Source organism: Plectropomus leopardus, chromosome 13, assembly GCF_008729295.1.
Source record: "Plectropomus leopardus isolate mb chromosome 13, YSFRI_Pleo_2.0, whole genome shotgun sequence".
NCBI lineage: Eukaryota > Metazoa > Chordata > Actinopteri > Perciformes > Serranidae > Plectropomus > Plectropomus leopardus.
In genome coordinates this window covers 20,360,675-20,380,385 of record NC_056475.1, presented here as the reverse complement: position 1 = coordinate 20,380,385, position 19,711 = coordinate 20,360,675, and the positions used below count along the sequence as shown (strand labels likewise).

Here is a 19,711-nt window from a genome sequence, read left to right as displayed (position 1 = left end):
TTCCCATGAATAATTTTCCCAAACACCAAACACAAAACAAGTAGACAAGGACATAAGATTTAATCTTTTATTCATTATTTACACATTATCTCTAAATCATTGTTCATTTTACAAGTTGCATTACTTCTTGCTTACGTTACGCCACAAGTCGCACAGCCCAAAATCTGATGTTTTCTCTTTGTAACACTTTGGGTCTATCAAACCATGACAATAACTAGCCAACAAAGAATTAAAGTGCAGACAGAAGTAAACCTCAATGAGAAATACTGTTTCTTAATCAGGTTTGAAGACGTTGTTGCTGAGGCAGATGGTGCTGCGAAATAATTTACTGACCGAAATCCCAGTCAAAAGTCCCAAGTCAAAACGATTGAACGAAGATACTGTGAGCTGTGGAGCAACTCTTCAAAGGTCAAACCTGAGGTGACAGCTGAGATCAATTAATCCGCCATGTTCAATAAAGTAAGTGGTTTACTGATTTGCTTTAGAACATTAAAGTCCCAGCAAATGCAATGTTAACATTACACTGGGGGACAGGCCTCAAAGGATGGATCCTTCAGTTTTAATGCAAACTTCATGCTATGTGGCACAACTTAGCGTAACCCTTAGCTTAAGCCTAACCCTAACCCGAGCCATAACACACGAAGAACTTCAAACTCTTATCTGAATCAGAACAGCCTTTTAAAGTCACAAGATTGTTAAGGATAGATCATTTTTCCTGATACAAGGCATCCATTACAGTAGAATTGCGAAAATCACTGACCGAACCACCAACTCTTGCAATGCTATGCATTTCAAGTAAACGGAGCTTCTTTACGAAATTTGCATTGCAAAACAGCAGTTGACAAACCAAAGGTCTGTTACAATCACAATCAGTTAGATGTCTTTGTAAAAAAAAACATTACTGATAACCACAAGGCATTAACCAATAAGTCTTTGGACTCATCCCAGGTTCACAAAATCAAACTATCACATGATAATGAGCAATAGCTCCGGGGCCTTTTGTTGACAAACCAGTAACAGGAAATAAACAGTTTTTCGGCTCAATTTCAGTTTTGGTCATATTGCTTTTTCCTTACCCAGACCTTCAGTCCAAACTTCCTCAGGTCAGCAGAGGGTTTTTCTGGCGGCCCGGGCCAAGTTTCCTCCAAAACCATTGAGGAGGTCGCACTGCTCCAGCTCATCGTACCGCCCGCTTCGCAGAAAGCAGATAACTGTAGTTTTGCACGTCTCCTTGCAGGGCTCTGACACATGTCCTTTATGTCTTAAGTACCAGAACTTCTGGAAGACCCGATCATTTTTGATAAAGGTCTGCATCAGCCCGTCATAGTCGGAAGGGAACAGACTGGTCAGACCATAAGCCTCAGTGGCACGGTAAAGCAGTGTCCATTTGGGGTTCTGTTGAGGGCTACTCGGCGCTCCTGGACCGTGATTCACCTCTGTAAGGTTGAGGATGTAGGTCTCGTGATCAAGCACCAACCGAGAGCTGCCTTTGTAATTGCCATCCACATAGTACACTCGGAAACCTGTGGAGAAAAAAAAATAATCAGCTTTGTGTTGCTTTTGAGATGTTAGAAGATCACTCGACTAATTTATGAACTCACCTGGGTTAAGATTAACATAAGTAGTGACACTGGGAGCAATGAATGCTACTCCCAACGGGCGGGTCATGGTCGCCTCGTCATAAAACATTTGGAACTCATCCAGGTGTGTATGGCCAAAAAACTGTCCAGTGATTGTACTTTCATATCTGAAAAATAAACAAACAGGATATTTAACAAAACAAGGGAGTTCATCTCTTCTAATTAGTAGTCTGCAAAAAGTCAGACCGTTGCATGCAGCTACTAACGGACCTTTATTTATGATTGAAAGTAAAACTACATGCATATTCATTAAAACCACACAAGCCATCTGATGCAGCCATGCAAACAAAAAGGAAGTAAAACTAGTGTTGATGGTAAGAAGTCCACCACATATTTGTGATGAGTATAATCATCTTTACATCTGAAAATAATCCCCAAAGACCCAGACTACTAATAATGTATTGAAAAACAACACACACTGGCATTACACTTAAAGTAGATGGCAGTCACTGTACTAAAGACAGCAGTTATAAGCTGAAGTTGAGGAGATGAGTGTTCTTTACATTCAATAGTCTGAAATTACTACAGTCACATTGTGCATTAACAAGAAGTGCCGCTGAGTGTACAGAACTTCATGTCCTCTCCTCCCTGACAACAAAAAATAAACATGACACAAAAATATGCTCTGCTACTTCAATTGTCTTATATGTGACAGAACAACTCCCAACAGCTCTGGGTGTCTGCATCTTTAGGTTGAAATGATTAATGTAGCTACCTATTGATAATGTGATAGTAGTTCCAGCTCCAGCTGCCAAGACACAGGCCGGGAGGTATGTGACCGATGATATGTACCTTAAAAAAGAGGACACCACGTAAAAGAAGATTATTGCACAAATAAAAAAACATGTTTTATTGCAACTGCATGCTCAGCACCAGTGACTATAGGGAAGTAAAATTTGAAAACCATAAAGTAATGAAACACATTCACAATGAAGTACAAGCATAAACTTACGGAAAGTGCAACTCACTGAAACCACAATAACTGTTCAAACAGCTTTGAAATGTCAACGAGATAGAGCCCTTTAAAATGCTTAAGCCAATAACACAAACTAACTAAATGACAGAGGCACCAAAAGACCAGCAGCTGTGTTCAGCGATGCAAAATTACTGGTTTTCTCAATTTGCCTTGGAGAGAGCGATGAAAAGGCTTCAGTGACCTGTAGGATCGCTGTCTTACACAAAGATAGAGCTGTAAAAAATATACTAATACCTCATACATTTCAAACAATAAAAGATCCAAACTATGCTACGAAACATAATGTGTTTTTGCTGCTCTACTCACCTTCTCTCCCTTGTCCTCGCTGGCTTGGAGAATATGGACCAGCCACTGCAGCTGGTTAGCAGGATCTGTAGAGTTCACCATCAGCCAGAAGTTTTCTTGAGCACAAAAGTTCATGTTGAGAGAGACTACCCTCAGACCAGGCTGAATTTCCGAAGTGTAAAATCCCCCATATCTGAAATTACATGCAGAAACATGGCTCAAGGACTGAGAAAGTCCAAATCAGCTCTGGGGGCACCCATCAAAATTTCAAACCCTCTTTATCGAGAAGAATATTCTGTGTGTGACCACTTCTGTTTGCATAGCAGTGGGATGTGAAACTACAAGAGAAAACATCTGACTTGTACAGTTCCTGCTTTATGATCCAAAATAAAACCTTTACTTTTATCATTTAACAACAGCTTTTACGTCTTATCTACAGGGTCGCCTATGCACAACATCAACACACAAACATTCAGATATGATAAAATACGTGAAAATCAAGAACCTCAAAGTCTTCAAAGCCTGCTCTGGTAACCATGGTGCCCACTCCTTTGCCATGGTATCATAGAGCCAGGCAGAGGATCTGTTGCCATGAACAAACGGTGGTGGGAAGCTGTTCACTGGCGTACTCTCATGGTTCCCTATTGCAGGGTAAACTGTCACATTAGGCCCCAAGTGTCTGGACAAAAGATAGCAGGAAGAGTCAATAGTTTGGATCAATATCAGGCCACACATGACAAACATCTGACCACAGCAGCAGAAAAAGTACCCTGTTATCATGTTTTGAGTCAGAGTAAAAGACCACTTTGAGGTTAAATTAGGCCAACTGTGTTATCCAGAACTTCTGATAGCATCAATGTTAAAAGATCTTACATTTCGACACCATGTTACATAATTTATTCTGTTGAAAGCTACTCTGACAACTGAGTTGTAAATTTATCTGCACTCATAGCTAGACTACACATCTACTATGTTATGAAAAAAAATTACTTGTGAATGAGCCTGGAGACGACTGTAAGCTCTGACAGCTGCTGTTTCCTGGTCTGAGACCAAACATTGTGCGCTGGGATGTCTCCAGTCCAGTAGACCCAGTCCCAGGGTCCATCTCTGGCAGCATTTTCCAGGAGGTTTTCCACCGTCCGTAGAGGCAGGTCACATTTACTGTAGGTTCCCCAGTACCCGGCCTCCCTTCGCCACCAGCTGGGAGCGCCTGAGTCTTTCCGGCAACACAGAGGGTTCTTGCAGTCTGCTGCGCTGCCTTCTAGATACTCCTGGAGAGACAGGACTATTTTTAGAAGCAGGGCTTGATCCAAAACTGTCTGTGTGTTTTCTGGTTAATCGTTACAAAGGTTCTTAGAAAACTGCAACTTTACTTTAAAGTAAGTCAGTAACTTTAACTTTTGTTTTTTGGAGGGTGGATTGTGGTTCTTGAATTAATACTGCCACATAATATAATAGAGGGGGGTATAAACATTTTTCCAATATGAAACTGTACCGGTGCTTGTTTTGTTTTGTTTTTTCAAACTTTGTTTATTGGTTTCCTCTTCCCCACACAATGATACATATCCCGCAAAAGTACAGAATTGAAATTGAAAAGTACAGCATTAAAAATAAATAAATAAATATAACAACAACAATAATTATAAAAATAATACATTTAATAAATACAAATAAATCTTTTTTTTTTAAACACAACAACAACAACAATAACATTATGACAGACAAAGCAAGAGTACTAGTGCTTGCTGTTGGTCAATTATTTCAGTTCATCAACACTCACCTGGTCCCAGTGGATGTCCGTTATAAACAGGACCCTGCTCTGTGGAGAACCAGGTTTTGGAGGCGAGGGTGGTGTAACAGGGGGCTTAGGGACCTTTGGCAGGGTGATGTTCCACGGAGAATACACGTCAAATTTGCCACAGGAAGGGCCAACCAGCAGGGCGCACGCCTCAGAGGGCCACAACAAAGACTGCTGCATGGCCCGGATGAAGTCGTCTCTGAACAACTCTGTTATTTGTCGACACACTTGCTCATCAGCCAGATGGAGACGGACACATGCCTCCCCTACTGCACGTGCCACTCGCTCTTCATTTGCATCACTCTAGGAGAAGTAACAAAAGGTAGAGCAGGATGAGTTTAGAGATGTGAAAATGCAGTAAAAGTAACAAGAGGTCTTAAACATAATCAGATATGGCTGATGTCAAAACCCCAGACTTCCTGAAAAAAATGGCAAAGCTGGGATCAGTTTGAATCATCGAAAATTCCAATTTACTAGACCACAATGTAACATTGTTGGATGCATGTGTGAGCCATGTTGGAAGAAAGACAAAATAAAAACAAAACACTGGACATTACCCTCAAGTCACATTCTTGGGTAGGTGCAATATTAAGTTACATTTTTTACTTAAATTAGAATGAATCCATCCAGTTTGGAAAGCTTTTTTTTTTTAGGTCAACAGCTGTAGCTGTTGGACGACAGAAGCACTTGAGGTCAACAAAGAGACCACATGATCAAAATGTCTCAAGGATGTGTTTGTGCTAAATCAGCTATAAACACCAGGAGATATAAAAAGAAGACGAGATGTTCAAAGGGCAGAACAAGAACTGGACTTTCTTCATACAGGGGCATTTAAGTAACAGGCCACATTTGTTTGCAAACTTAAGTAACCCTGTCTATGTTAGGCACAGTACAATTGATATTATTCATAAGTACTATGTTTGCATTGAGTAACAGGGTGATTCACACAGGCACAATATCAACATATCAACCTAACTCTACTCAAATCACAATTTTCAGTGAATTAAGGAACAGAGAACTACAACAGTCTGAAATCTTACAAGGATGTTTATGCAATCACCACATGCAACCGCATTCCTCAATATAAAGAGCAAGGTCAAACAATTTTGACAGGTCACAAAAAGACACAAGCATACTGGAAAAAAGAACAACACTTTGATGCATTTCAAATTGATTAAAAAACATTTCAAAGATAAAATGACTTAATTCTCAGCAGGATTTGAAAAAAAAATATCCATGAATTCATTTTCAGTAGACTCCACTATTGTAAGTGTCTTAGTAGATCAGACAGCTGCAGCTGATTCAGTCCTCACTAAAGAAAGTACAGCACATCACTCTAGCTCTGAAGACTTTACACTGACTTCCTGTCTCTCGGAGAATTGATTTGAACACACTGCTTTTGTTTTTTTTAAGCATTAAATGATTTAAGGCCCAAATACATTTGACCTTCTGCTCCAATATCAACCATCAAGACCTCTCCGGTCATCTGGGACAGGTCCGCTTTGTGTCCCCAGAGTCAAGAATAAACATAGGGAAGCAGAGTTTACTTTTTATGCACCACATATCTGGAAAAAAACTCCCAGAAAACCGTAGGTCTGTTGCAAAAATGAAAACATTACCAGGAGGGCGATATCAAGGATGGTGAAGACTGCTTTGCACAGGGCACAGGTGACATTTCTCCAGTTAAATCCGAGCTCTGGGCGGCTGATCTGCTCCATGAACACCAGCCTGGGCTGCTCTGAGGTCGGTGCTGGATGGCAGGACCCAAACGGCAGCAGCATCAACACCAGAGTACAGGTTATCAGCCCCAAGGAGGGCAGCAGACAGGGGAGCCTCATTGTCTTGTCCTTCAAAGACCGTGTGCTGTCAGACTCTGTGAGAGACGTGAACAAACACAGAGCAAAACGAGAGGAGCGTTAAGGAAATAACGACCAGCTGTGTGGTTTAACACTTCAACTAAGCAATACGCAAGAGGGTGTACTTAAACATTTCAGCACGGAAGAGTCTGACTAATAACTGGAAAACAATCAGTCCTGTCAGTAGATTCTTATATGTAATGAAACCTAGTTTACGACTCCAGCAAGTAGGTCGAACCTTAGTGACGACCTAGCAACGGACACATTTTTGGCTTGTGCGTATGCTTTCTTGAGATCATGGGGTATCCCAAACTGAATAAATACCACAGATATAAACACAGAAATGCTTAACTTGCTCAGTCTTGCTACGACTGAGACACATGCTAACAAAAAGTAATTTTCCATACCCAGATTTAGCCATTACATCCGCATACTTTACCTGTATTTTTAAGCTAGTAGCTTCGTGTCACCAGCGCAGCTGATGGAGGATGCCAAACATTTCCAAAAACTCAAGAGCAAGGTAATGTCCAAAAGTCGGAATAAATGAAAAGAGAGATAATTTCCAAACATCACAAAATATTGTTATCTAACGAAATGTTCTGCTTCATTGTTTTTTGGCGGCGTTTAGCCTTTTAAAAGACAACGGTCCCAATCAATTAGCCTATATTTCCCATCATGCCTACATTTGGATGTATTTAAATCGAAGTGAAGTTTGCTGTTTTAGGTTCATACACACAAATTTACTTTTTAACAGTGTTTATAATGTGTCTGTCCTGAACATGATGGTTTATATCATCTTTTTGTCAATTTATGGTTCACACCATCAGTGAGTTGGCTGTTCCTTTTCAACTGATCAGCTGTATAAACTCACCACTACTTCCTTATTTTTTCATCAAAGCTGTCCTCAAACACATGCCATTTCCTGCACTTTCATGTTGCCTGTTCGCTGCATGGATGTGGTTCGCTGCCTAAAGTGGTACGATAGTCATATGATTACTTCATGAGTATTGTTTCAGATACATCGGAGCAATTCTTGAAGTGATGAGGACGGGATGCTGTACTACACATTCACAATGTCTTGTGGACCAGTGAGATTGCGTGGCTGGAAACACTTTTTGTATAATATGAGAATAAATAACTCATATAATGCTCACACAGACACACTTGAGGTTTCGACACAAAACCTGTAACGGGCTGCTAACAAAGCAGCTAGCTAGCTGCTCTTTTCACACTGTACCTCTTAAAAGTGCCGGAAGGTCGTCGTCTTCTTCCCCGGGTGAGGTGAACACAGGCAGGTCAGGAGATCCAACACAGTCCCGCTACTTTGTTGCTGCTTGAACAAAGTGTACAGAAACGAGGTGGACAGGTGCTGCTGTCAGCCCGTCTGTCGGCAGCACACTGCTAACTGCTTGTTATGATGACAGTCTCTCTGCTTGGTCTTCTGAAAGGCGCTGAGAGTCAGCTGACTTATCACGTGCCACAACTTTTTTTCTCTCCCTTTCTTCCGAACAAATGTTAACACAAAGTGAAGCTGGTTGATCTTTGGAGGATGCATTTATTTCGCAGTTATAAATTGGACATGCAGGGGCGTAGCACCAAAATTGTGCAGTCTCTGTGGGCCCCCGACCCTCATCTATCGATCCATATTTCTCTTTTTTTTTTAATTTTTTATTTTATTTTATTTTTTTTTAACAAAGTCATTTTGCTTTCTTTTTTCTTTTTCTTTTTTGGGACCCCCAATTGCCCTTTCTTGGGGAAAGACATGACAGTGTGTGTTGGTGCACTACTACCACAAGCAGTCAATTCAATTTCAATTAATTTTTCCTTATTGGCATTACTGTTTGTAAAATAATATTGGCAAAGCCTCAGATACAATTAAATGAGGATATGAATAAATACAAAGGAGAAAAAAAACAATAATGATATTCAAATCAACAGCAATGCTTTGGATAATAAAAAAAAATAGATGCATAAATAAAAAAGTCTCTCACTTGACCAGAATGGGTGTGCTCTATTTAGTGCACCAGTCAACATGTAATGGTGAAGGTCAGGAAAGCTGTTCTGATGAGGTGAAATCTTTCAGCAGCAGCGACCACGTAACTGTAAGCTAAAAAAACTAAACAATATTAGTCGACAGGACAAAAGCCATAATAGCTTTCCTAGTTGAAAAATAATTGCCCTTATAGACAGTAAAGTTCACAATATGATTTTATTCAAGTCTTACCAACATTCAACAGTTTGCGTTTGATGAGTCTCTCTTGACTTGTTAGTGTTTGTAATGGACATGTGTATGCCTGTGTGGAAATAGTGCTGACCCAGTAATCCTTGTGCAGGGGTAGACTCAACCATTTTGCGTCTTTAAGGCATGAAAAGGCCCTAAGGGAGAACCACTATTTTTAATTCAAAGTCCAGTCTTTCAACTGATTTATTCAGCCAATTTTAATGTAGTTATGGCAGTTTTTGAAACAAAACCAGACTTTTCATTTTAAACTTTCAGAGGGTCCTCCTCCCATTGGGGTCCAGGGAAATCAGTCCCACTTTTTCACCTACAACAACGCCTCTGTGATCATGTGTTCACAGCAGGGACTAACTTTAATGCTGCATCTGTTACACAGCAGCTTAGTCCAGCAACAATTTATAAAACTATAAATTCCCTTTATTAACAAGTTACACCCACTACCATGCACCTCCAAATAAATTTAAGACACTGCCAGCGTTAGGAGCTGAAAAATGTCAGAAAATAGGCGATGGCAAAAGAAGGCATTCTTGTGCTGTGGAAAGAGGCAGAATGAGTGTTTTATTCTACAGATAAACTTTTTTTCTCAAAAAGAATACATTCAGATGTAATGCAATTTGTTATCGCCAATGTTTTCATTAGTAAATGTAATTTAATTATACTTTTTTCTCAGTAACTGTAACTGATTACTAACCAGTTGCTCCCCAACACTGGATACTTCACCCCGTACATACCCATTATACATGGCTGCTTCATTCTGCACCAAAACAGGGCAATAAATCCTACAAAACTATTAAATTACACTTTTTCTTTTACAAATCTGCAACTGTAGCCTCTGAGCTGAGCTTGAAGGTTCATTATAGACCCATGTATTGACCTTAGAAACAGTAATGACAAAAACGTTTGAAGCACAGGGCCTATTTGCTCTAAGTTTTCTGAGGCTTTCAGCCCCATCTATTGGCCTAAATCTGTGGTGAGACTTTGCTTCGTGACAACAACTCCATCCACTTCAGAAAGGCACAAGATCTGGCTGAAAACTTTCCAGCAAGCGCACCTCAGAATAATTTTTGTAGTCTAATGTGAACACTTACACAAAAGTAAGACACTATCTCAAAACAAAAGAACACGGATTTGTCATAAATATAAAACATTTATTGCCTTGGTATTCACTGTGTATAAAAGCATTTTTTTCTATACACATTTCTTTGTTGTGTTTCTGTCACCAAATAAAATCCACACTGGATTCAAATGTTTGCACATATTTCGGTGAGCATGTTTCAGCTGTAATAAAAGAGCACATAGGCTAAAGAACATTTATACCTCAAATTTAAATTATACATGAAAAGCAATATAATACTCATTGTCTGAATTGTGTAGCGAAAGTGGTCTCCGACAATATTTACAGTGGCTAAGCAGATACATGATTGGAGTGAAGATAAAGAGTGGTTGACGTCAAAAAACATGGTAACAGGAGAATGCAGCAAAGGCATTCACTTGTCTTGCATCTTCTCCAGGATGGGGACGATCATGTCAAACTTGGGTCTCTTGGCTGGGTCTTCGTTCATGCAGAGCCTCATCAGCTTACAGATGTGAGGGGAAATCCCAGGTGGAATAGTTGGCCGAAGTCCTTCGAGAGCCACCTGAGCAATGGGGGGGTGAGATTAACAGTTGCTGTAAATACCCTAAACATAGAAATCTGGATATTTTGGGGATTAAGGTGCTGTATTTCAGTGGGGCGCAGAGCTGTGAGCCTGTGAGAAGATAAACACTGCGCCCACTTACCAGTTTTGCCAGATGTACGATAATTATTGTATTTGTGCAATAATTTTGACCTCCGTACGATCAATAATTCCAAAATTGCCGTAATGTACAATAATTTGACCATTGTGATACTTACAATAAGCACTTAGTTGAGTTTAGATGTCTCATTTGAACTAATTTCCTTGCTCTTACGTCCGTGTTTACGCATCACTTCTCACATGATCTCCTTAGAGCCAATTGCGTTTGATGTAGGCCATGATGACAGTGGAGGCAGTGGGCATGGGTAGATTTGTAGATGTGTCAAAAAGTTGTTTAAATACTTGTTTGCTAAAGTTATAAATTTAAACTATTCGTTCTGGTGTATGATCATTTTGAGCCTCTGGTAGAATAGTTTAATATTTCCAATCTGGCAATGCCACTTTACCTTCATGCCTATCTCCATGTGCGAGAGGTCAGCAAAGGGGACCTCTCTGGTAACCAGCTCCCACAGTAACACAGCAAAGCTCCACATGTCAGCAGATCTTCTGTTGATGTCCTCAGGCCTCTTCTGCAGGGCTAAAGGGACAAAGAAACCCATAAACATTACAAAATAGCTCATTTGTTGGTTTGTTTTTCATCTGTAACACAGGCAACACACCAGATGACTACCACTAAACCGGGACTAAATTATACAGTACAGTGTGTTCCTGTCTAAATGACTCATAAAGTCTGAGTATGCTTTATGGGAGGAGGAGATTGACGGAAGGGAAGAGGACAAGGACGGAAAAAAAGGAGTAAATACCTTCAGGGGCCATCCATGCTGGAGAGTACATACGACCAGGACACTGGAAGGAGAACTTAGCATCTGCCATGCTTATTCTGGCTGTCATGTCCTCATCAATCTGGCAATACAACAAGTCACATAATCATCTTAGAGGGGATTCATTATGTTTTATTTTCAGGTTCATTATTGTATTTTGAGTTTCTAATAGATCATTTTTTAAAAATTCCTCACGGTGTCTATGCTGGAAAACCTGTATTCACCCTCCGCCTGAAACTCTTGATTTTAGTTCCTGTCTCTTTAAGCCCTCTTCCTGAAAAAGGCCACTCTGTTCTGATTGGCCAGCTTTTTTGAGTCGTCCACATCTTGACATCTCTGCAGCTGTTGGGGGAAGTTTGCCTTCAGGACATTCTGACAGAAAGTCCTTTTTTGGTTAAGTTTAGGTAAACAATCATTGTTTCTGATTACAAGGAAAAGATTTTTGCCAGGAGAGGCTTTCTATCAGAAATTTCTAAGGGCAAACCTCTCTCACTAACTCTCTACACTTTGTCTGCAGCTGAGGAATGACTGTAATGGAGAATAGTGGCACGTCCTACCTTAAAAAAAAAAAAAATAAAAAATCATAACTGTGGTTGCTTTTAAGCCAGCTGGTCAAAGATAGACAGACAGTGTCTTACCATGACATGTTTACTGTTGAGGTAAAGCCGTGAAACCATTGGTTCTAAGGTGTGGAGGAAAGCCATGCCGCTAGCTATGTCCAATGCAAACTTCACTGCCTGGCTTTGGTCGACCACCAGAGCTGAGGAACACGAAAACAAAGACAAAGACAGGAGGGAAAAGTAAAAAGTACTGTGAGGTCAGGATGGGTGTGCAATGTCTTCCATATACAGCAGTCACAGGTTTTTGGAGCTGGAGTAAACTTAGGTGCATTTTTTTAGGTCATTTCTATTTCATACATTTACATAAACACAAACAACTCACTAGTGCCCTGGTGCAGTATGTTGAAGAGAGATCCGTATGGCATGTAGTGGGTAATGATGATGGGGTGAGGGGATGGAGGTGACTGACAGGCCCCGAGAACAGGCAGAATGTTCGGATGAGAAAAGATCCTTTGGAGACACAAAAGAAAGACAAAGTGTGTGTAAATGTTGAAATATGTAATTATGAAGAACACAGAGGTCTTTTTCAGACAAGAAAAAAAAACAAACTTGCAGCTGGGAGGAAACAACATTAAGAGAACAGAACATGAAATGTCCTAAAAGCTTGTTCTGCATGTAAAAAAACAACAAGAATCCATGGAGCACATTTGCCTCATCTGTGGCTCTTTTTTTCCCATTAATATTTTATTGAACTTTTTTTCACTTTTACAGCTTCACCTATGATCATTAAATCACACGACTTAATTAAAAATTACGTAAAAATTACAGGGGTAATGGTTTGCAATTAACTTCACGACCTGTCCATGTCAGCAATGTACAGTAGTCCAAGTAGGCTCTTCACCACATATTTGTCATCTTAAAAGCTAAGCTGGAACTTTCTCATTTTCGAAGTACATTTCAGACAATATGTTGCCTCTGAAGTTGTCGACATACTCATCCCGAGCACTTTTGTCTGCTTCAATTCTTAAAAGAGTGCAAGAACTGAAGCCAAGATGAAAATACATTGCCAAGTTCTTGCAATTCCTCACTCTGCCTTATGTGTTCAGGTTTTCCTTGTGTTGCTCTCCCTGTCTCCCCTATGTTTCCACCTCCTGTGTGTGTGTATGTGTGTGTGTGTGTGTGTGTGTGTGTGTGTGTGTTGTGGGCGTGGCTTTCCTTCACCTGGCTCCTGATGCAATCTACACTCCTGTCTTCAATCATGTCATCACCATGCAGTATAAGAACACAGGGCCGTCACTCACTCATTGCCGGATTGACTCAGTGGTAGTAATGTCTCGGCCGCTCTGTATCCTGACGCCAGAGTATTTTCCTTGGGTTTTTCAGCCTGTTTATTGACAATTTGCTCCACGCCAGCTCACCACCTCCACCTGAACCACTACACCCTGCCTGCAAGCCCATCTATTTATCTTCTGGCTTTTCTCAGCCCCAGCTGGTCCAAACTCTTTGTCTTCCTGTCAGTCCTGCCTGCCATCTCCAGCTTCCCACATTCTCCCTGCTATCTTCCCTAATAGACCAATCACCGTCTAACCATCTGTGTTTGAGTCTGCTTTTGGGTCCTAAAGAACACTAAGCCCTAACATCCCAGCTGGAGTTTCAGACTTTGAATTGGCCTGCTATAAGATTTTCTTCATTTTTGTCCTAAATAATAATTGCTGTGAGTTATTTTCTGTCACTTAATGAGAGTCTGTAGTTAGCTGGCTTGATTATAATGGATCAGTTTAGGTGTTATATTACATTCTGCTGGTTTGAAACACTGTAGGGTATTATGCCATTTTATTCAGTGATTTATTTTGATTGATTAGATGTTGGTAGGCTTTTTCTGTGTAAATATATGTGACACTTACTTGTGAGTTTCTTCTTGGAAATATGCCCTGCCATAATTACGTCAGCAATGATTCCCTGAGTACAGAGGTCCTCTGGGGGGCCTGTTGTGACATGCCTGTACGACTTCTCTTGAAATTTTCTGTGCATACTTCAACACAACAAGGGTACCTCTTTTTAGCCTTACATGCAATAATATGGCGAAAATGCTAAAAGCATGAAACACAAACGGATACAAGAACATGACAAACAGGATTCGAAATAATATTTCTACTGTGATGAATTTAATTCACTGTTTATAATGGTTTTTATGTTTACGGTGCTTGAAGGAGGTTTGTGGAATTTGTTTTTCACATTACAGAGCAGAAGACATTACACAGTAAACAGCCTCCAACCACTGCCTCATCACAAAACCATCCCATTTCTTTGACCTCTAACAACAGAAACTCGTCTCCTTGTTGCATAAGAATCTTGCACCAGCAGATCCTACATTCTCTTTAACCACAGCACCCTAAACGGCCACCAGACAATCACATCCATCCTCACATTAGCACGATGTTTACCAGGACTGCTCATAGTCTGTGAATAGCTCAAAAACAGGCTCTGATGAGATTTTAACAGTGGAACTATATGTTTGTGAGCCGAATGGCAGCATGTGATCGTGTAATGCCCATAAATGAACTCTGATACCTCTCCTCTGTGTGCAGAGTTTCATTGATGTGTATATTACCTGAGTTTGGGATGCTCCTCGTTGAAGTCTCTGCTCTTCCTGGTGGTCCAGTCTCTAACCTGCAGCACCTTCACTATAATCTCATCCCCTTGCCACCGACCCTGCCACAACTGCAGACACAGCACACAGTTGGGTAAACAACTGGGGAGCTGAGAAGAAATGAAAAAGACTGACACAGCAGTAAACACAGAGTGCAACTGACCTCTCCAGACTGGTTTTCATTGATCTTTGCCAGGAGCGAAAGCTGCTTATAATCAATACCAGCCTGCTTGTTGAGGGTACCATTACCTGAAAGAGCCAAAACATGAATAATCAAACAAACATCCGGATTTTAAATGCTGATTTGTTCATTTGAATGCAGTGTGAATGCCACTCACGAGGTCGTGTTCGCATGGTGCCCTTCCAGAAAGTTTCCTTATAGGGGACTTTGGTCATACTCTGGCCCATTTTCTCAGCCTTTTCTACATAAAAGAAGTAACAACACAAAAAATTAAGTGGCGAAACTTTTATTTTTTTCCAATGAAATGATTTAGTTTTTTCAAGAAAATGACTAGTTAGTGTGTTAAAATGACCTCTGACCTTGAAGCAGCTGTCTTAGGTGAGGCTTGGCTTTGTCCAGAGGTGTCTGTCCATACCTGTTACATATACACACCTGTGCACCACTGGTCACCAGGTCCTAAAAAAGAGGGTTTATAATATGTTATGCACAGATTTGATTTTCAGCAAAGGTTTTGTATAAAAGCAACATCGTAAGGTCACTGTAGTGCCAGTTTCCCTCCAGAAGAGGGCCTTTTCAGCCAACAGATAGTTGTCTGTGGGTGTATTGTATTGTACCTCTGCCACTTCATCTTGGCCCCAGAAGCAGGCATAGTGGAGTGGTGTGTTTCCATGCTCGTTGACCGTATTGGGGTCGGCTTTGCACTGAATCAGCTGGCATTCAATTGCAGGTCATAAAGTGAGAAAATATGAACATCAAAGCAAGTTTTCCCCCCTCTCACACAGTGTAAATAATGCATGAATGGTCCATTTGCGACCACAGTGTGTTGTTTACCTTTGCCACAATGTCTCTATGCCCATGGCTGGAGGCGAGATGCAATGGGGTATCATCTCCACGGTTCATCACATTAATACGAGCACCTCTCATGATGAGCATGTCGACAACTCCGCTCCTCCCCTCCCTGCATGCCCAGTGGAGGGGACTGAAGCCGTGGTCATCGCTAAAACACAAGATGCACACAGAGAATGAAGAGAAAAGAAGGACAGATTCTGGATTAGCTCGACGATAAAACCTAATTTGTGTTTTTTTGAAATGACAACATTTAGACGTTCACAGGAAACATGCATAGACGGGTGCTCTCTTAAAGGAATACTTCACCCCGCAGATGATCATTTATATATCAGTTACTCACCCCATGTTGGATTGAAATTGGAAAGAGAACTCTATTTTTCTCACATGCCTCCATGGTGAACGGAGAATTTAAAAAAAAGGCAAACATTGTTGATGAATTGAAGTAATTGGGGTCCACGTTTAACAGCAGCAAAACTATAACAAAAGTTCTGTTTACGAACTTTCACATACCTCATACAGTATAATCAAGTCTCCTTTATCCAGTCGTATGCTCAGCACTTCCAACACACATGCATTTTCACAAAAATGTTAATGTTTAAAACATGTTAGCACTGTCAAATGGTGCACCTGCACTGTTTATGTGTAAGTGTTTCCAATATTCCAGTTTTAGTAAAATTGTATAAATGAGACTTGGATTATACTGTATGAGTTTTTAAACAGATATTATGTTTAATGCAGATCCCTACTACCTTGATTCATCAAGAATTTTCTGCAAGTTTCCTTCCAGAATTCAATGTAGTAACTGACATACAAATGATTATTTCGGGGCTGAAATATTCCTTTAATAACTCTGAGCATACACCAGCTGACAAAATACTCCCTGTGTGGTTCTCTCTTTGACACACAGCTACACAGGTTCTCACACCCACTACCTACCAATCTTTATTTAGACTTAAGCACATGCTTCCTTGCGCTGCCGGCAGAATTTACCCATCTGACCACTGGCCTGGTGATAAATATGTCTGTGCAAACTGGAATGCCTGCTAACATACGCAAAAAAACGCAAACACGCAGACAGCGTACATAGCACTGCTGCAGTCTACAAGGAGCCAATCTGTCACCTATGTGTGACTGGCCCCTTCACCCATGTGGCTCCTTTACATTAACTGACCCCGAAGCAGCTGCTGGGGCTTCTCGCAAGTCCCCGTAAAGCCACAAGCTCTGCACTGTGTTTAACAATAAACCTCAAGGGGGCTTGTAGGAAATAGCTGCACTACCAGCTCGCACTATAGTGAAATAGCAGTTATTCACATTCTCTGTCAATTCTGATCCAGCACGGCGTACAGACAGTTCATAGTCGGACCAACCCTGTGTGTGCTATAAAAAGTAACGGGTAAAAAAACTCAGGAATGACAGAGCGGAAAATGCACAGAGGAATCCTCAGCTACACATTCTCTGAGTCTCTCTCTTTCTCCCTGTGTCTTCCTGTGTCACTCACTCAAGCACACAAAGCTCCCGGGGGAGATCTGAAACGGCATTTCATGTTTGTCTCAATGGACTCCAGTTCCATCTACTCTCTGCATCAAAAATGCATGTTTCCCCACAAATACCTAACAATCATTACACGTAAATGGATATTCTAAAGTTAAATGTGTTGGTTCACACACATGGTTGAGCCTTTTTCAGATTAACAGCCGAAGCAGGCCTCCAGCATAATGACTGGTCTCTCAGATGTTTATGTGGGACTGCAGCTCACTGCCTGAGAAGCTCTGTCAGCGAAGGCCTGGCCCTGTATGGAGTTGAACAGAGGAAATGGCCTTGGCTGTTGCGTGGTTGGCTAGAAGCTCTGCAGCCCTCAAAGTCAACGTCAACAAACTGCACATATATGGCCTGGCCCAAGAATGAGATAACCGAGGTCTTTAGCAGTGAGGTCTTTGAGCTACTTTCTTGCAAGGAAGTTATGTAAACAGGCAGAAGCTCTCCGTCTATTCTAAAAAAAATTTTTAAAAAATGTTACCATTATAAATTCATGTACCACTTATATTTTAGATTATTTTTTAACCCTGTGAACCAGGAGTGACATTTCTTTACTTGCGCTGCTTTCAGATGCTTTATACAAGTATTTAAACCTTCAAACTCCGAGCAATGAGTGCAGTTTCTTTCAAAAGCATTGGAAAAAAGGTGATGAGCAAGTCGGCAGAGATGTTCCACAAATTGCAAGAAATTAGCATATTTTGTAAATTAATTTGAAAAAACTGGGGTAGATGTCTTGAGAAAAAAGGAAAAAAAAGCAAGGGAAAAACTATATTTCTAATTATCAAATTACATATTTAACATCTCGTTAGCATTATTAGAATTTTTAAGCGCTCCTCCCTGGTTATTTCCTTCTTTTTCACATATTTACTTTCTTTTTCATTAAAAAAAAATTCAGGTAATTTTTTGTGCTCTTTTTTTAACCAATTTCTTGCTAATTTGGGGGTCATTTTTTCTTTTGTTGCTCATTGCCTTCTTCCCATGTTTTTGAAAGAAATCAAACCAATTTGCTGAAGTTTCAAAGGCTTGAACTATTGTGAAAAAGTCCACACTTGTTTCCAGACAACAGTGTGAAATCCTCAAAGTGGTTGTTTTGTCTAACCAACAGTATAAAACCCCAAATATTCAATATGAAATGATTGTGATTATCACATGTGTTACTGGAAAAGCACTTCTGTAAATCAACGAAATAGTTTTAGCACTATTATCTAAAGTCTATATGTGCTCTTCAGTCTAGTGTAAGATGAGTTTCAAGTTATTTTCTGATGTCTGAGTCATTTACATCACCACACAACCTCCACAAATCACCCACTGCTTTTATACACACACACGCACACAATTTTTAGGGATGACATCATAAGGAGAGAAAATCAGGAGAAAAAAGGGGGAAAAAACTGCACTGGAATTACCAACACTGGGTGACGTTCAGCAGTGTGTGTGGAGTTGCAGGGAGAGCACAATATGGAAACTATTTGACCACCTCTGATGTGCCAAGGATTGCTTTGTATGCACACGCACACACACACCAGCACAGAATCACTCAGCCACCATACCAAATGTGGTTCGTTTGCAATAAAATCCAATCATTGGAGCACTAATGTGTTATTGCACAGGCTTTACACGCCCTAACATCCAAGAGAAGATAAAGGGAGTCATCTTCAAAGCATCCGCTTACCCCAAGTTGAGGTCATTCTCTGTGTTGTCCAGCCACAGACGGACAGCAACTGAGTTCCCTTCTCGACACTGTGTGAAGATGTCATCCATGGTTACGCTGCGGGGTGCCTCCCTTGATTGCTTTTTCTTTTAATTTGTTTTGAGATTTGGAACATGTAGCCTGCAAAAAAAGCATTGTATAGGAGACAAGTTTGATTTTGAAAATAAATGTAAAGGCTTTTACAAATTGATTTTCCATCCACTGTACATCTTCCAGGGAAATGCTCAGACGTGTAAACAGACAACACTCACTGTCTTTTGAGCCTATAGATTGACTTCAGTTAGGTTCATGTCCAGAATGTGAAATGAATGTATCCCTTCAGGTGTGACTGTGTGTCCAAAGCCTGACTGTACTTTTCTTTTTCTTTTTTTGCTATCAGTGCAGTCCTTAATATTCATTTTAATAGTAGACCAGTGTTTTACACTGATAGTTAAATGCAACATTTACACTATCTGCTCCTCAAAGGAACACAAGCAGCCATCGAAGCGAAAGTATTAAGTCCATAAATAGCTACATTCCCATATTTCCCCTCGGCTCTGTCCTCCGTGGAAATCGGATGGGCTGGCCTGTGGGATCACTCTGAAATCTATTGTTAAAAAGTCAAAGTGAAGTTCCGCATCAAAACTCCCCCAACCACAATATAAACAAACCAATTAAACATACAGAGAAAGTTCTCAAAACTCTTACCAGCTGCGAGTCGATCGATTTCTTGTCGGTTTCTCCTTTTTCCTCCCGAAAGTCGGTCGTCTCCTCAAATTTAAGAGCAGGGGATCGTCGGGCTGAGTCCACGCCCCGGTCTTCGGAGTTGATGTGGGCTACTGGCGAGAAGTTAGAGGAGCTCTGCTACTGGCAGCTCAACGTCCCGGGACACCG

The 19,711-nt window shown here is 40.7% G+C and overlaps 2 protein-coding genes across 2 annotated transcripts; both read right to left on the bottom strand.

The window, feature by feature from the left end:
• Positions 1 to 53: 53 nt before the first annotated feature.
• smpd1 (sphingomyelin phosphodiesterase 1) lies at positions 54 to 7,995 on the bottom strand. The gene is made up of 9 exons (XM_042499564.1): positions 7,793 to 7,995; positions 6,319 to 6,572; positions 4,682 to 5,002; positions 3,892 to 4,172; positions 3,407 to 3,580; positions 2,923 to 3,094; positions 2,356 to 2,432; positions 1,602 to 1,747; positions 54 to 1,523 (listed from the first exon to the last, which is right to left on the bottom strand). The coding sequence occupies exons 2-9, from the start codon at positions 6,535 to 6,537 to the stop codon at positions 1,105 to 1,107; spliced, it is 1,809 nt and encodes a 602-aa protein (XP_042355498.1). The 5' UTR covers positions 6,538 to 6,572; positions 7,793 to 7,995; the 3' UTR covers positions 54 to 1,104.
• A 1,925-nt stretch (positions 7,996 to 9,920) lies between these two features.
• ilk (integrin-linked kinase) lies at positions 9,921 to 19,674 on the bottom strand. Its single transcript, XM_042499657.1, has 13 exons — positions 19,526 to 19,674; positions 18,800 to 18,958; positions 15,574 to 15,739; positions 15,357 to 15,452; positions 15,102 to 15,198; positions 14,900 to 14,983; positions 14,725 to 14,810; positions 14,523 to 14,632; positions 12,294 to 12,421; positions 11,990 to 12,111; positions 11,334 to 11,433; positions 10,977 to 11,107; positions 9,921 to 10,431 (listed from the first exon to the last, which is right to left on the bottom strand). Exons 2-13 carry the CDS (start codon positions 18,886 to 18,888, stop codon positions 10,282 to 10,284), a joined length of 1,359 nt encoding a protein of 452 aa, XP_042355591.1. The 5' UTR covers positions 18,889 to 18,958; positions 19,526 to 19,674; the 3' UTR covers positions 9,921 to 10,281.
• Between the last annotated feature and the right edge of the window lie 37 nt (positions 19,675 to 19,711).

Coding starts and splice junctions, on each gene's coding strand:
- smpd1 (XM_042499564.1), bottom strand. CDS start 6,537: ATGAGGCTCCCCTGTCTGCTGCCCTCCTTGGGGCTGATAACCTGTACT. Junction 4,173..4,681: donor CGGACATCCACTGGGACCAG/GTGAGTGTTGAT, acceptor CTGTCTCTCCAG/GAGTATCTAGAAGGCAGCGC. Junction 1,524..1,601: donor TTATGTTAATCTTAACCCAG/GTGAGTTCATAA, acceptor TTTTCTCCACAG/GTTTCCGAGTGTACTATGTG.
- ilk (XM_042499657.1), bottom strand. CDS start 18,888: ATGGATGACATCTTCACACAGTGTCGAGAAGGGAACTCAGTTGCTGTC. Junction 14,633..14,724: donor ATGAAAACCAGTCTGGAGAG/GTCAGTTGCACT, acceptor CTGTGTCTGCAG/TTGTGGCAGGGTCGGTGGCA. Junction 12,422..14,522: donor GAGGAGCATCCCAAACTCAG/GTAATATACACA, acceptor GTGTCTCCAAAG/GATCTTTTCTCATCCGAACA.